The sequence below is a fragment of the Oreochromis niloticus genome, linkage group LG7 (genome assembly GCF_001858045.2).
Source record: "Oreochromis niloticus isolate F11D_XX linkage group LG7, O_niloticus_UMD_NMBU, whole genome shotgun sequence".
NCBI lineage: Eukaryota > Metazoa > Chordata > Actinopteri > Cichliformes > Cichlidae > Oreochromis > Oreochromis niloticus.
Genome location: NC_031972.2, coordinates 56613229 through 56629438, shown reverse-complemented (window position 1 = coordinate 56629438; position 16210 = coordinate 56613229). Strand labels below are relative to the sequence as shown.

The 16210-nt window shown below is 39.0% G+C and overlaps 1 protein-coding gene across 3 annotated transcripts; it reads right to left on the bottom strand.

Annotated features, from left to right (window-relative positions):
* Positions 1-2136: 2136 nt before the first annotated feature.
* On the bottom strand, positions 2137-15091 carry LOC100693502 (S-adenosylhomocysteine hydrolase-like protein 1). Of its 3 annotated transcripts, none has more exons than XM_019361504.2 (17): positions 14810-15091; positions 8998-9094; positions 8486-8623; positions 8226-8326; positions 7895-7997; positions 7708-7802; positions 6090-6196; positions 5887-6003; positions 5743-5806; positions 5567-5655; positions 5372-5442; positions 5163-5257; positions 4982-5080; positions 4485-4553; positions 4292-4370; positions 2868-2988; positions 2137-2776 (listed from the first exon to the last, which is right to left on the bottom strand). In XM_019361504.2, exons 1-17 carry the CDS (start codon positions 15062-15064, stop codon positions 2770-2772), a joined length of 1707 nt encoding a protein of 568 aa, XP_019217049.1. In that variant the 5' UTR covers positions 15065-15091; the 3' UTR covers positions 2137-2769. The 3 variants fall into 3 exon arrangements, with proteins under 3 accessions (XP_019217049.1, XP_005470971.1, XP_019217050.1); XM_005470914.4 differs by lacking the exon at positions 14810-15091 and adding an exon at positions 13575-13724; XM_019361505.2 differs by lacking the exon at positions 14810-15091 and adding an exon at positions 9332-9536.
* Positions 15092-16210: the final 1119 nt, after the last annotated feature.

The following is a 16210-nucleotide window of genomic DNA, read 5'->3' as shown; positions in this document are numbered from 1 at the left end:
AATAAATCAGGGCTGCTGGGGGCTTTATATGACCACGCCAAAGTGCTTGCTCATATGGGGTCTAATTGTTGGGGTTTCTATGTTTCCTGTGTTTCCTTTGTAAGGTAGGGTCTTTACTATTGTATGATTTTTACCTTACAATATAAAGTGCCTTGAGGAAACTGTTGTTGTGATTTGGTGCTATATAAATAATACTGACTTGAATTGAACTTGTCCAGGTAAATAAGAATATTTTCAGCAGGATGCTCAATTTTGATACAAAAAAGGTAAAAACTAGTGGATAAAATGTAAGCTATGGCTAAACAATAAATACCAGTGTTACGATCGTTAGTTGTAGGGATTCTTTTGTTTAAAAAAAATTAATGTATTACACATTACTTTTTAAAAAAGTATTGCATTACATTACTTAATTACTCACCAGAGGAAGTAATTTGTTACACTACTCACTAGTACTTTCTCATTACTCCATAAAATGACCTCAAATTCATTGTCTCATAACGATCACGTAACAATATAAAACTTTAGGCTACAGTCCCACACACTAATACCAACATGAATCCGTATCCTAATGAAGACACACGTACAATCTTTCTTTTAGTTTTTACATATGAACATGAAGGTGTGACAACAAAAGTAAAGATAAAAAAAAAACAAACAGCTGAAAGAAACTTCAAAGCGATCGCCGCTGTGATTCTACTTTAAAAACATGAATAGGTAGAAAGGGAGACTGACTGCTGACTGTTAAATGTTCAGTTCAACTTAATTGTTACTCTGGGTTCTCTTGGCTAGTTTTGTGTTAGCATGCTGTCTGTGCAGATATTTGCAAAGAGCCAAAGTTCTGTTTGCAGCTTATTGTGGTTGTTTCTGTCCTGGCAACAGTTTGCCTGTTACCATCACACTTTTGTCCTTTTTCTGGAATAAAAATAAAAGTACTGTCTAAGTAATATCTCTGCTCCTGAAAAGCTGTATCCCCGTACTGCTCCACCATTATCCTCCTACAGCACACGAAATGAAAGCATCTGAGTGTAGTGCAAGCGTGCAGGAAGAAAAATGCATGTTTGCTTGATGATTTTTTTTTCTATCCACCTGGCATGCAGATATCTGAAGAACCTTTGTGACACAAGTAACAATATAAACACATCTTTGAGTTAATTACTGAATTTAGTATAGTAATAGCATTCCATCACATTACAGTACTACATTACAGTATTACAATGCATTACACCCAACAATGGTACATGCATAGTAATAATAATAATAGATTGTATTTATATAGCGGTTTTCGAGACCCTCAAAGCGCTTTACAATTCCACTATTCGTTCACTCTCACATTCACACACTGGTGGAGGCAAGCTACAGTTGTAGCCACAGCTGCCCTGGGGCAGACTGACAGAAGCGAGGCTGCCATATTGCACCATCGGCCCCTCTGGCCATCACCAGTAGGCGGTAGGTGAAGTGTCTTGCCCAAGAACACAACGACCAAGACAGACAGAGCTGGGGATTGAACGGGCAACCTTCCGGTTACAAGATGAGCTTCCCAACCCCCTGAACCATGGTCACGCTAGTTGTGTTTCTATTGAAATAATCAATTTCCTGATGACTTATCCCAAGATTTCCCAGTCCAACCTCTTACCCTAACCTTTAGCAAAGCTTTCACCTTAAAATTTGGTGATATATGTTATGGGGACTTATTGACCCCACAATGGAGGTGGCCCCCATATTGTGAGTGTGTGGTTTCATGTCCCCACAGTATTAGCAAAACAAGTACATGCACACACACACACACACACACACACACACTGGTTTCAGATACTCATACAAGGATAGCAGCACTGAAGGCTCTGATAGTGACATATACAAGCAATTAGGACCATAGCTTACCCGATGATAATGTTACTATTCCTCCCCCTAGTGGGTGAAACGCACAATGCACAGTCTTTGTCAAGCTGTGGCTAAATTGTTAAGCTTTGGTAGAACATGGAATTTACTAATTAAGAGGTTGGTAGTGCAATCCCTGGCAACTAAAGTCTGAAGCCCAAGTTGCTCTCAGATGCACTTTTTGTGTGTGTGAATGTTAGATAGAAAGCACTAGCGTGCAGGGGAAACGTGGCTTTTGTGAATGAGGCAGAACCAGCCCATTTACTACATATTTTAATTCTTGGAAACCATAAATAAACCTGAGTATACAAGGTTGTACATAACTGTATCTATCAATACAAAAAAGTCAAATAGTGTTCATTAGGTTGTTCTATGGTTTATAAGTTAAAAAGTTCATTGCTGGTTATGGTGTTTTCAAGTTATAAGGCAGAAATGCAGAAAGAGTAAAATGTATCTTTTTATTATAATAATTCTTTTATATTTATATGTACAAACATCTAATAACCTGCCTGTGATAGTTAATATTAATTTAGGTAAATGTAAATGTTAGAAAAGGATGGGGATTTTAGGTGATAAGACAAGAATACATTTTCAGGTACTCCATTCAGCTGATAGAAAAGTAACTCCATCCCATTCAGAACAGTTTTTCATTTCCTCCCTTTCAAAACAAGACATCACACTGATTAAATTCTGGTTACTGTGGACAATGTGAAAATCTGGAACAGTGTAACAAATACGACATAATACATAGGAATACAGAAAAGTCAGTCTTAATATGCTGTCACTTCAGATATACTCTGGAAAGCTTCAGACTGTAGAGGGAGTCAGTGCTCCTGTTTTCACAGCAGCTTTTCTGAAGAGCTTCTGTCGGTCAGCTTTGTGAGCAAAACATCAATACCTGTTACAACAAAAAACAAAAAGGATTAGAAACATTAAACGTTAAAATGTGTGTTAGTGTTTGTCTGCGTGAGAGAGAGAAGTTTACTTGCCTGTAATAGTTTGGTTTGAAGGGTCCGTGTTTGCTGATGCCCATGTACTTGGCCTGATCATCTGACAGCTCCGTGAGGTGTGCGTCAAATATCGGCAGGTGAAGGCTGGCCACGTATTCATCTGAAAATATGCAGACACGAAGATTTTCACACCTTAATTTCCTTCTTGGTTATACTGATAAATAGTTAAATTAAGTTAAAGGGAACCTTTTATTTTCTTTTTCACCTTCATAATTTAGATGTTTCGATTCTGCTAAAGTGGCATTTAAGCATGAGTAAATGATGATTATTTATCCTATACTCAGTGCAGTCTCTCAGTTCATAAGCTGTTTAATACAAACTATCTTAGCAGCTGCATTTTTAGAACAGCAGATTTAAGGGATGAGACAGAGATGTGGGAAGACCCATCTCAGTGAAATTCATGAGGATTTTATGGAATTTTAAAAATGTGGTTGAACAGTGAGGACCCTAGAACAAAGCGGGGGGGGGCTACAGGAAAAAGAATAATTAATGACAAATACAATTAGAATGGTCTCTAAAACATTTGATATGATTTTCAGGCTTATGAAAAAATTACATATGTATTATGTGAATGTTTTCAAGCTTGAATTTGAGCTTGATTTTTTGTTGGATAGTTGTTTTGCAAAGTGAAAAAAAGTATTTAGCCTTTTTTTAAACTTAAATTAAATTAAATCCCATTTAAGTAGCTTAATAGTTATCATGCTATATAATACAAAAAACATATTTAAAGTATCTAGTAACACTAAAGTAAACGTAGTCATTATGTAGAATGGTGCCTTTCCAGAATCAATACTTTATATTATTAGATCATAATTATTAATTCATTGATATGCATTTTAATTTTGTAACTTTTTAATGATTGTATTACAGGTATATCACTTATATATTGTAGATTTTCAAAACAAAACGGTAAGTAACTAAAGCTTAGTATCGAGTACAAGATACATTACCGGTTGGGGAATAGAAAGAGAAAGTAATTAAATTAAATTCAGTTTTACTTGTATAGCACCAAATACAACAACAGTCCTCAAGACACTTTATATTAAAAGGTAAAAACCCTACAATAATACAGAGAATAGCCCAACATGTGCAAGCACTTGGCGGCAGTGGGAGGGAAAAACTCCTTTTTAACAGGAAGAATGCTCCAGCAGAACTCAGGGAGGGGCAGACCTCTGCTGCAACCGGTTGGAAGTAATTAGCACAATGCAGATACACTACACAGAAATACTAGTGAACATTAAACCTGTACTTGAGTTAATGTACTACGCATTCCTGTTCATTCTCTTTGTAGTGACGTCATGCAGAAGCAAGAGTTGCCAAAGCAACTTGAAACTGAGAGCAGTCTAAAACCTTAGCTTTCAAAAATGAGCATCCAACTATTGTAACAGTGTATTGTAACTTGCCCATCTTCTTTGGCAGCAGGTAGACATCCTTGTTGTATCTTCCTTCTGGGGCATTGTACAGCTCTATGAGAGCCATGGCCTGAAACATATCAGCGAACGTTAACTAAAAGTGACTGCGAGCAGCCTAATGACTGACAGAGCTGCTGTGATGCATTTAGAAAAGAATAACCACTTTGTAAATCTGTTTTCTTACCTGGGTAGCAGCAGTGATGGAGAGGACAAATGAGGGCACGGTGGAGCAGCTCAGATTCAGCAAACGACCCTGAGAGGAAAGTCAATACTAAATGAAAACAAATCATGTAAGAGCGGCTATGATTACAACCATTTGAAATAATATTTCATCCCAATTGAGCCGTGGTTTGTATGTACTAAACAGGATAATGTTATGATTAGTGTAGTATGAGCCCCCAGTTTAAAGCACAGTGTACACTAATGGTCTTCCTGTGCTGTCTGATGTCATTATTTAGTTTTGGAGGATACACACCTGGTCTTTATATCATAATTGCTGCTTTTCTTTTCTGAATTTCTCTCTATTTTTACCCCAAAATCCCTTAGATTCATCCATCTGTTCCCTATAATACATTAAGAAGAGCGCATATTTCTCTTGCTAAATAAGCAGTGTACTTCAAGGTCACACATTTAAAGTCCTTACATGACTTGGACTTCATTAGAAGAACAGAGTATCCTCACCTCTGCCAGCAAGACAATTCTCTTGCCATCAGGCCAGATGACGTGGTCCACCCGAGGTCTCACATGCACCCACTTCAGATCTGAAGACCGTAGACCAGCCTGAGATATAGGAATCTATAGTTTAACACCAAATCATTCACATATAGAGGCCTATACACGCACACACAACATGGGTCTTTACCAAATCTATCTCACTGCTGGAGTGTCCCATGTTGCAGACTATGCAGCCATTCTTCATTTTGTCCAGATGTTCTCTCATCACAACATTTTTATTCCCTGCAGAGAAGCAGTGAGTAAAATAAAAAACAGGTAAAAAATAAATATTAACAGCCTATTTTTTTTGATTGTTTAAAAAGAAAAATGTATTAATTATAGGATGATAGCAGTCACCTGTGCAGGTGATGACCATGTCTATATGTCTGACTATTTCACTCAGTTTAATTACTCTGAAGCCATCCATGCTGAGTGGAGTGGGGGATAAGAGGACAGGGTTAAAACAGTATTTCATCATGTTTTTTTCATGGTGTGGCGTAAGAGGAGGGAACACTTCACATCTTGGTTGATAAAAGCTTCTTCTATTCATACCAGGCCTGAAGGGCACAGATAGGATCCACTTCTGTGACATACACTATAGCACCCAGTGCTTTTAGGGCAGCGCAGCAGCCTTTTCCAACCTACGAGAAAAAGAAATTCAACACAGTCTGGCCGAGTAGCTTAAATGTGAGTTATTTCACGAGGCACACACTTTATATTACACTAACCTCGCCATATCCACACACCACCACCTGCTTTCCTCCAAACATGATGTCAGTGGTCCGCTTCAGCCTGGAAGCAGAGTTGACCATGGTCAGTTTGCTGCTATGCTGGTGTTTTTATCTGTTTATAGTCACAACAGGATTAATTACCCTTCCAGTACAGACTCCTTGCAGAAGTAGAGGTTGTCAAACTTTTGCTTGGTCACCGAATCGTTGACATTCATAGCAGGAACAGACAGTCTGCCTGCCTTTGACAGCTGGTACAACCTGAATCAGAGGCACGGAAACACCCACGTGAGCTGCAGATTGACTTTGTAACCTTAAAGTCATTCGAGCTTCGTGTTTACACTCACCGATAGACGCCTGTGATGCTTTCCTCCACAACACCTTTGAGATTCTTAAACAGTTCCGGATACTTCTTATAGATCCAGTCGGTCAGGTCGCCTCCGTCATCCAGGATCTGGGAAGAATGAGAAAAACAAGCTCGAGGCACCTTCATGGACGCATTTGTAGATAACACACTGAACTGTAAGTCAAAGGGTTCTTGGCCCAAATAAACATGAAGCAATAATTTTGAGTAAAATGCATCTGAAATATATAAAATCAAAGGTTCATGTATTCAAATAATTATTCATTAAGATTCCACTAAATTTAATACAATGTTTGATTGTATTATTGTAAGAAAATTGCATTGAAAATTTTAGTGTAAAGGAACAGTTTACCAAGTATTAATTATATGTGAAATACTAAATGTGTTTAAGTCAAAAAGTCTTCAAACACGAACAGTATCTTCTGAAATACCACAGAGGATGTGAGTACAAAAACCCTCCTCCTGAAATGTATGCTTAAATATTTCATTAATCTCTCTTAAGAGAATCTGCACATAAAGCTATCAAATGGAAACCACCATTTAGAAGAAAGTTAGCTCAACACAAAGTTTTTTTAAGACTCCAGATGAGGCTGCAGTGAAACATAGCTAAGGATATAGAACTGGAAATGTGCATAATAGACCCACTTTGAAAAAAACAGGACACATTATACATACAGTGAGGGAAAATAATTATTCAACCTCTTGTTGAATTTGTAAGTTTGCTCACTTAGAAATAAATGAACAGTGTCTATTTTTATGGTAATTTCATTTTACTGGAGAGAGACAGAATATCAATAAAAGATCCAGAAAAAATAACAAAAAACCCCACACTGAGTGAAATGACTCCCTATAACCCTGCCATAATTCATGCTGGTTGTGGGTCCATATGGCACACAGATTATAATCAATCAATTACAGATAATTCTGATCTTAAGACGTAGCTTCACAAGTCTGGAATGTCCTACAAGTTCATCAGCAAGAAGCGTGGTTCGAAGACAACAACTGTTGGTGTGAATATTATAGAAATATAATAATATGGAAATATAAAATGATCATTAGTTGCTCTCGGTTTGGAGCTCCACATAAGATCTTGCCTCATAAGGTGAGGATAATCATGAAAAAGGCGGTGAATCATCACAAAATTATATGGGAGGAACTTGTTAGTGATCTGAAGTTAGTAGGAACCACACTCACCAAAACACCATCGGTAACACAATATGCTGTAATGGACTGAAATCTTGCAGCGCCTGCAAGGTGCTTATGTTCAAGAAGCCACATGTGCAGGCCTGTCTTTTTAAATGATACAGAAAAGGCTTGGGAGAAAGTGCTGTGGCGCACACAGCTGGTGACCAGCTACAAGAAACACCTTACCACTGTGTTTGCCAACAAGTACCAAATCTCATCTTTTGCTTGGTAATGAAATACTTATTTCAGTCAATGACATGCAAATCAGTTTATAACTTGTATGTAATGTGTTTTTTCTGGTTTATTTTTGGTTGCTAGCCTGTCTCTCTCCATCGAAATGAAACTACCATAAGAAATGCAGACTGTGTATTTCTAGGGGAAGCTATGTGACGTGTAAGAGGAGTCAATCGGCATACCATGTTGGGCTGCCAGGTCTCAGTGCCGACACAATGGTCAATACACCACCAGAACTCATCCTCCGATTCTCCTCTCCACGCGAACACTGAGATGCCTGAGAAGGGAAGTGGCATGAAAAGTGGTCAACAGAGTAAGAGGGAGGAAGAGTAAAACTTGAGAAATCGGGAGCTTGTGCAGAAGCTGTACCTGCTTTAACCAGAGCAGCCGCCACAGCATTCTGAGTCGAGAAGATGTTACAAGCCGCCCAGCGACACTGCGCCCCCAACGCAACCAGAGTCTCAATCAGCACCTGCAGGACACCATAAACACACAGAGGCCGGTTCTACACACTGAAGTAGTGCTAATGCAGAATTATATGATGCACTGTGAATAATATGCAATGTACAAATAAGATATATTCAAAATAGTGATATTCTCCTCTTTATTTAAACAAACAAACCAGATCTGTCTTTAGCACTCAGTGAATCTCTGCAGTGCTTGTTTCTTTATTTGACAGGAGTGTGTGTGTTGAACTGACCGCTGTCTGTGCAGTGATGTGTGTGCAGCCCACTACTTTGGCTCCAGCCAGCGGTTTCTCCCCACCTGCCCTTTTCCTCAGGTTCATCAGAGCTGGCATTTCTAAATATCACAGATGAGAATCAAGACACAAAAACCAGGACAGTCTTAGATCCTCCTCTTCTGAGAATCTCTACAGAGCCTCTTTAGATGGGTTCATTTTACTGTTATATTATAGCTTCTGCATAAAGTGTGGTTTGAAGACCGTTTGTATTGGCGTACCTCGTCCTGCCATTTCTATTTCTTTGCGTCCAAAATCAGCCTGACTGATGTTTTTGATGCAGAAGTCAGACGGGCCTTTGGTGGATTTCTGAAGCTTGTCTCTAGGAGAAGACTCATCATCAGAGGTGTCACTGTGCACTGCAACACATAATTTAGACTATGTGAGAGAAATCATCTGGCTGACGCATGAAGGAGTATTACAGAAACACATGATTCTTTGGCTCAGGTTTTCCAGCCTTTATCTTTTTGATAGCTAGGTGATTCTTTTCTCTGATCTCTTTGAAGTCTGCATATACTCTGGCAGTGACTGACATGTTTGAGAAAGGCTCATGGAGCAGATTAGGACCAAATTAATGAGGCCTAATTCTGCAGAAGACTTTTCACTTTAATTAAGGTTTAGCCTACAGGGTTAATCCTCAGTTTGCGATGCTGGGATCAAAAAAACGGCTCAGTTTATATATCAGAGACATGTGATTAGACTTAACAGCGTGTCTGTTTTCATGTTTCCATACCTGAAGCGAAGCTATCTGTAGATGACTGAGACATGGACCGAACAGTCCTTGTGGGAGGTCTGTTGAATTCTTGCTTCTGGTCAGTGAACGGTATTTGCTGAAGAATTATAAAAAGAAATCACCGACAGGCTCAAAATGACAGATACCAAATATTTCAGTTTTACCTCTCAGCAGGTCACAAAAGTTTTTTCCACTCTGTTTGAAGCAGATAGATGCGGCAGTCAAAACAGATACATTTGCTCATAAAACACCAATTTTCTTTTACCTCTCTTCTTATCTTTCTTATCTATCTCTTATCTTTCTTCTTTTATCTTAATATCTGTTGCAATCTCACCGTCCAGTGTGGCTGTTTGAAGGCTGGGCTGCTACCACAGGAATCCCACTTGGCCATGTCTGCTCTCTGGCTGCACGCGTTGACTTAAACCTACAGCTCAGCCTCACTGAAGGCTCACCACCTGTCTTCAGCTTTTCTTTGGTTGGCAGATTTTTTTTCTGCTTTTGTTCTTTCTCTTACATATGTGCACACCCACCAAGACCAACACGCCCACACGCTGACCTCAAGTGTTTGAAGCTTTGCAGCTGCAGATTTAGGGAAATCAGAGGATTTTTACTCTTATACAAATACACACATCAGTAGAACTGCTAATAATCACAGTTGCATTTACTTGAAAAGGCGCTTTTTAAGTTATGAAGATCGGTGAATTCACAAGAAGCAATAAAAAACAGTAAAAAAAAAGTATATTCTGTGCTTCTGGAAGGACTTTTCCTTATTTCTTTAAAATAACAGCAATGACGACCTCTTTGACAAAAGCTTTAATTACAAATTAGATTTGGAGTTTGTTCAATTTAAGATATTATTTGACTGAATTCTGGAAAATGTAACATGTTTCTGTTTTTTGCAAACTTGATCCTTAATAAGCCTCAAATGGGAACATTAGCACCTTGTGAGGTGCGTTACAGGACAGGAAAGGGTGCTTAATTTTTCTAATGTAAAAAATACAGCAACATATAGCTCCTAAAGTAATTGCAGGGTTTGACTAACTTGTTTCAATCCTGTTATTAGCTTTCATAACTTGTCAGCTGCTCTCAAACCCCACAGAGGGAAAAAACAACAACTGTGAGCAAAAAAGAAGAAAAAAGAGGAAAAAAGCAAGAAACTGCACTCGTGGCTGAAATACAGCAGCCATACAACTAAAAACAACAAGACAGAAGCAATTAACACATATGTTTGAGGCTTTTTTATGACACAAAACAAAGCAATGAAAAAGATATTATGCATGGAAAAGGTGTCTGCCTTCAGGAATGCTTAGTGAAGCGCGAGTTCAGGTTTCTAATTGTAACTTCTCAGAAAACCTCATCCCAGAACTCCTACAGTGTCAGAATTGTTTTGGTTTGCCATGTATTTAATGATGGTAGCCTATGGTTTTTATATTTCATATCAAAAAAGCATTGGTCTGGGTTTACTTTCCTGAAAAAATCTTTCATTTCATTATATGTGATACAGCTCCAGGTATCTTTAAGTCCAGACAGGGTAATACTTTTTAAATCCCCCAGCGTAACCACATATTTAAACTAGACTGAGGGTGCAAGAAGAAATCTAGAATCCAAATAAATTTTATAGTGGCAAAAATACAAAGTCAGGGCAAGGAGTCATGGAAAGAGATGACACACTGAGGTCCATTAAACTAAAGTAAGTAAGACAGACACACAGACAGATTATCGATCTCACAAGGGAAATTACTGAAGAAACTACAGGAGCTGCTGTGACAGACTGTCCACTCTCATGATGCCACTCCTCTACACGTCAAATTCATCAGTGAATAAAATACAGTCCACATAAATGAACATATTTTTTTTTCATAAACTTACTGATTTAAAACAGCCCAGCATGCCTCATTTAAATACTTTGTTTGGCAAAGGTCTCTTGTCATATGCAACATTAACAACATTAGTAAACTTTGCTGATCTGGTTTAAATATACACTTTATGGGCAACAGTACTGGGTCACACCTCATAATCTTTGAATTTAGGTATATAAAATCCAGCACCAAGCCGTGCGCTCTGCCTGTGCAAACATTTATAAAAGCATGAATAGTTCTTAAGAGCTTGCTAAATTAGGGTGTGGTGCTGTAACAGGATGCCACCACTGCAACAAGTCAGTTTGTGAAATTTCCTCCCTCTGAGATATCCCACAAGTGGTATTATTGCAAAGTGGAAGTGTTTAGAGACCACAGCAAGTCAGTCATGAAGTGCCAGACTAAGTAAAGACACTCTAATGAATGGTGTGAAAGAGAAACCAAACACAGGTCTCTGAAGCGGACAACAAAAGAAAGACAAAGGACGAGCTTTGTTACATAAGGGGCAGCAAGCCCAACCAAGTGGCCACCAGAGATCCACCCAGGGAACACAAGTAGGACACAGGAAGAGTACGCAGATGCTAAAACACTGATTCAGGACTGTGGGTTTTGTGTTTTTTAACTTTTAATTAATGTTTGATATCAAGTATTCTCTGTTTGGTTACGGTTTTGGTAACACTGTTAAAGTTTAATTTAGTTTAGGGGTTTTTTTGGTTTAGAATTTTTAGTGGGTGGTTCCAGTTTTCATTTCTGTGGTGAATTTCTTGTGATTTTAGGTTCATATTTTCTTTTGCCTTGGCCTCTGTTTTATTTCATGGTTTCTAGTCTTGTGTTTAGAGTGATATGTGTTACTTTGTGTTTTACTTTGTAATTCCCCAACAGTGTCTCGTATCTTGTTAAGTATTTGTCTCCGTGTTAGGTGTTTCTCCGTCATGTTACTTCCTGTTGTATTTTGATAGTCATTTGTCTCTTGTGGCCTGTTTTCAGTTTTGCTCCTGATCTAATTCAGCTGTGTTTTGTTCTCAAGGTGTCTCCACTCTGCCGCACTTACCTACTATGTATATAACTGCAAGATAATAATTGTACTGTAAGATTCTACATGTCTTGGGGTGTGGAAGAAGCTGGAGTACTCAGAGAGAACCCACAGTCACACAAGGAGAACATGTTAATGGCACACGGAAGGGCCCCGGCCAAATGATTAAAACCCAGGACCTTGCTTTGAGGCAACAGTGCTAACCACCACACCATTGTGCTGTTGCAATAGCTCCCTCAGTATAAGTAAATGTGTATATGCACTGATATATCATTAAATTCACAGTAAAAACTAACACAACTGTGCACTCGTGTCTTCAAGACAGCTGCGGTGGACAATGGGCAGTAAGGGCGGATTGTGACAGCACATATCAGTTTGATGACAACATTATTGTATGGTGCTGTTTGCCAGGCACTGCAGGGTATAACGAGGCCTTCAGTCTGTTTAGCTTGTCTTAAATTGTGCCTCTGGAGCTCAGGAAGATTTTGAACTTTGCTATGAATTCTTCGGATTTTTATCCTCCACCTAAATAAAGGTTTTGTTGTTTCTTGAAGTTTGCCTTGAGATTCCAGCATTTGGGTCCTTCTGCCTTAATCATAACAGACACTTAACTAAAGAATGATAGGACTATATATATATATACTCTACTCACACACCGAGGCTGGGAGAAAACCAGACACAATCAACACAATCATAGGGGACAAAGTAAAATTAAAGACAAGACATAGGAGACAATTAACTAGCAAAGTAAAACAGGCAGTGAACATCAATAAGAAACTTGAACAAACTTTACAAGAAAAGACACATGAGATGGAAGTAAACTCTATAACAGACTGGGATTAAAGCATGATCAGAGCTGAATGGTCTAAAACACGAGTAACTAAACTCCACAATTCCTACCCTTGACCTAAAATATGACATGCTGAAATAAACATGAAACTAACAGGAATCAAAAAGCAGCCTAGCAGTAAAAGTCGTAAAGGAAACTAGAATTTAAGACAGAACACAGATAACAGAAGTCCACAGCAAAACCCACAGACCGTGACAGTCACAGAGCAGGATCACCGCTCTGCTGAGGTGCATAGTGTGTCAACAACTGCAGAGTTCAAACCTCCCCAGGCATTAACATCACCATAAAAACTGACCAAGCAGTTCCTGTAAGTGGCCCAGGGCTTTCGTACATGGGGTGTAGTAATACCAGGTACAAACAAAAATAAATTATATTAAAAAGTCTCCAATAAATATAAATAAAGCTGTATGTTAAAGTCTGGCGGCTTTTTTCAACACATGGTTATAAGAAAACCTTGTGTTTCGTAAAATCACTTAAATACCACCTTCCGAAAATAGCTGCCATTTACACAAGCCACCAATCATTAACACAAAAGCTATTAACCTTTGACTTGGAGCAGTGTGAAGGTTAACTTAATGAGGGGCAGGTGGACATCAAATTCAAACTAGCTACTGCACAGATACTCTTCAAATAAATCTCAGAATTACATCGTAATGTGTAAATTATGTCTCTCTTTATGTCCACCCATACATTTCCTCTATGCCAGTGCAATTGACAAAGACCAACATAACCAATGTAATGTTGCTTAAACCCTCTAATTTAAAAAGCTTGAAGCATGTAATTACACATCAAGCCCTCGACTCGCTGCCCTCCGTAAAAGAAAGAAAAGCTGTGATACCTTGATACAGATGGACTGCACCGCCTCCTCATTCTTGACCTTAGATATATTCACTAGATTATATGCTTTCTTCATGCTGGCACAGTGCTCTCACAGTGACTCTCAGGAACCCTGCAGAGCTGCAAGTCGATGCTGTTCAAGTGACGCTTGACGCCACTCCCTCACCAAACAGGTGACAAAAGAAGGTGGGAGTGAGTAATGTGACCTCTGTTAGGCTTTCTGTGTGTGATTCTGAGAAAATACAGACAGCAGGAACTACAAAGATGAAGAGCGAGATTTAAGGAACGAAAATCTCAATTGAGTGTTTTTTGAGGCCACAGATGAAAATAGTTTAAAATAAACGGACAGCAGGTAGATAGAGATCAGGGAGCTGAGAGTTTTGCAACGTAATGACAGTTATTGCAACATAAAGAAGAACTGGTCAAGAGGAAAGAACATTATTCTTAACAAAAGGGTTACAGAGGTCAGCGTGAGAGGTTATGTGACAATAGAGCATGAATTCATTGTTTTTTGTCCACAGAATGACCAAGCAGCTCTGCAGTGTTACTGAAGTCTCTTAGAGTGGCATTTGACTGATTTAAACCGCGGAAACAGTTGTTTATTGTTTTCTGTGGCTACAGGGCAGCTCTGTAAAGTCACAGGACCTAAAACAAAACTGAGGCCATGATAGGAACTTTGGGATTCAATATTTTTGGAGCTTGATCAGCAGCAAGAACAGGATATATTGCCCATTTCTGATTGTACATAGGTGTATTACCGATAGGCACTCAATTTTGTGGCGACACAAGACTAAAAAATATATATATATTATATATATATGCTTTTTAAAAGAGACATTTGAATATGTCAGAGCAGAGAAGGGCCAAATATAAGTAATTGAAAAAAATCTGCCATTTTTATTTGCCTACACTTCCCATGAGTAGTTCCCATAAACATTAAGATGTTTTATCCTTCTTTTACTAATATTTATTCATAGGTCCTACTTTTAATGCTGCATTCATCAGACATGACACGAGTCAGTTTGTTAGCTCTCTCGTTTTACATTTTCAGAGAGGGAAAGCAAGTGCAGTATTTGCGTGAGCGTACTGGTCAAACATTCATGGCGACTAAAAATCATTAACATCTTGAGTAGATGCACATTCACGCTCCCTGTGGAGTAGAGTCACAGGTGCATGTGTGATGTTATGTGGGCCTGGCACTTTTATAGAGATAGTGAAAGCGCTGTCTCTGCTCACCATGGTAGTCTTCAGCGCTTCAGTAACTGGTTTTCTCGCCACAACCTCGAATACCTCTAACCTGTCTCTGTCCCGACTTTGCTGCGTCCTCCTCCTCTCTGCTGCTTTTAGCATCTGCAGCAGGTTCGGACTGCCTTTGCTTTCCCTTGTTCCACCATTAGCACTCTCCATATCCTCCCCATTAAGTTCAGCTCTGTACTCCTCTTGTGGTTTCAGATACCCATCAGCTAGTCCCAGGTCCTGCTTCTTTTCCATGTTTCCTCTGATAGTAATGTGTTGAATTAGCTTCTTTCTCCAGTGTGTCATCCCCTACCCACATACATCTGATATTTCCTCCTCCATAGAGTGTATTTACTCTAAACAGTAGCAGTTCTTGGTTACTTCGACTAAATGTAAAGCAGATAATTGATCTTGGATACAGTGTAAACAGAGATATGAACACTGCTGCTCGACACGAGGCAAACGTAACCTGGAAATGCAGGAATGTAACTCACCTCCATCAATAAGTAGATGTCAGTTTGTGCCGTCATACAGTCTTTCATGCTAAAAGGACACAAGGAAGCCCTTGCATTCAAGATCTGAGTCATCTGGACTTGCATTTCTTGTTTTTGTGTTGCCTTTGATAACACTGACTCAAATCCCATTAAGGCACATGTGTAACTTGAACAGAGGGTTACAACAACCAGGCATGATGTCATGTTTACATTAAATGCCACCAGCATCAACAGAGGACCCGCGGTTCCTGATCACCTGCTCCAATGCCAGACTGAAAGACACGAGGTGGGATTTTATATGTAGGTATGGGCAGAAGTGCCTGGGTTTCTCAGACAGACTGATGTTTGTATATATAAGGGGTTTGAAACAGTTATCAATCGCACCTAGTGTTCCCCTGATGAACTGCACTTACAGAAAGAAGAAACTTTGCAGCAAAACAGCAGAAAGTTTGGATGATAGCCAGTGTACGAGCTAATACATAATGGCCACTGTGAACCAGATGAATAAATATAGCAAGAAAGACAAGTCTTAATGTTCATACAGGGGCACCTAACTGGTGTTTGATGATAGATTTTACTAACCTTTGTTTTTTTTTTTTTTTTAAAAAAAAGGTCCTTTAAGTTTAGTCTGCACAATAGTTTTTTTATGTCTGGTTAAATAGATCGCAGTAGGAAGGTCCCTACAAACAGAATAAAAGGTTCTTCTGTGCAGTATCCAGTGAACTGGACAGAGTTAGTCTTTTCAGGTTTCTACCTTTTAGCCTCCAGGTACATGTTTTTTTATCCACTAGAGGGTGTAACAGCTCTGCAGGTGTTGGGAGGTGTTTTCCCATCAGCTGAGACAGAAAAACCCTCTGAGAGAGAAGACTTTAAGATGATGTTCAGGACGTGTTTGCAGTGCCGTGAT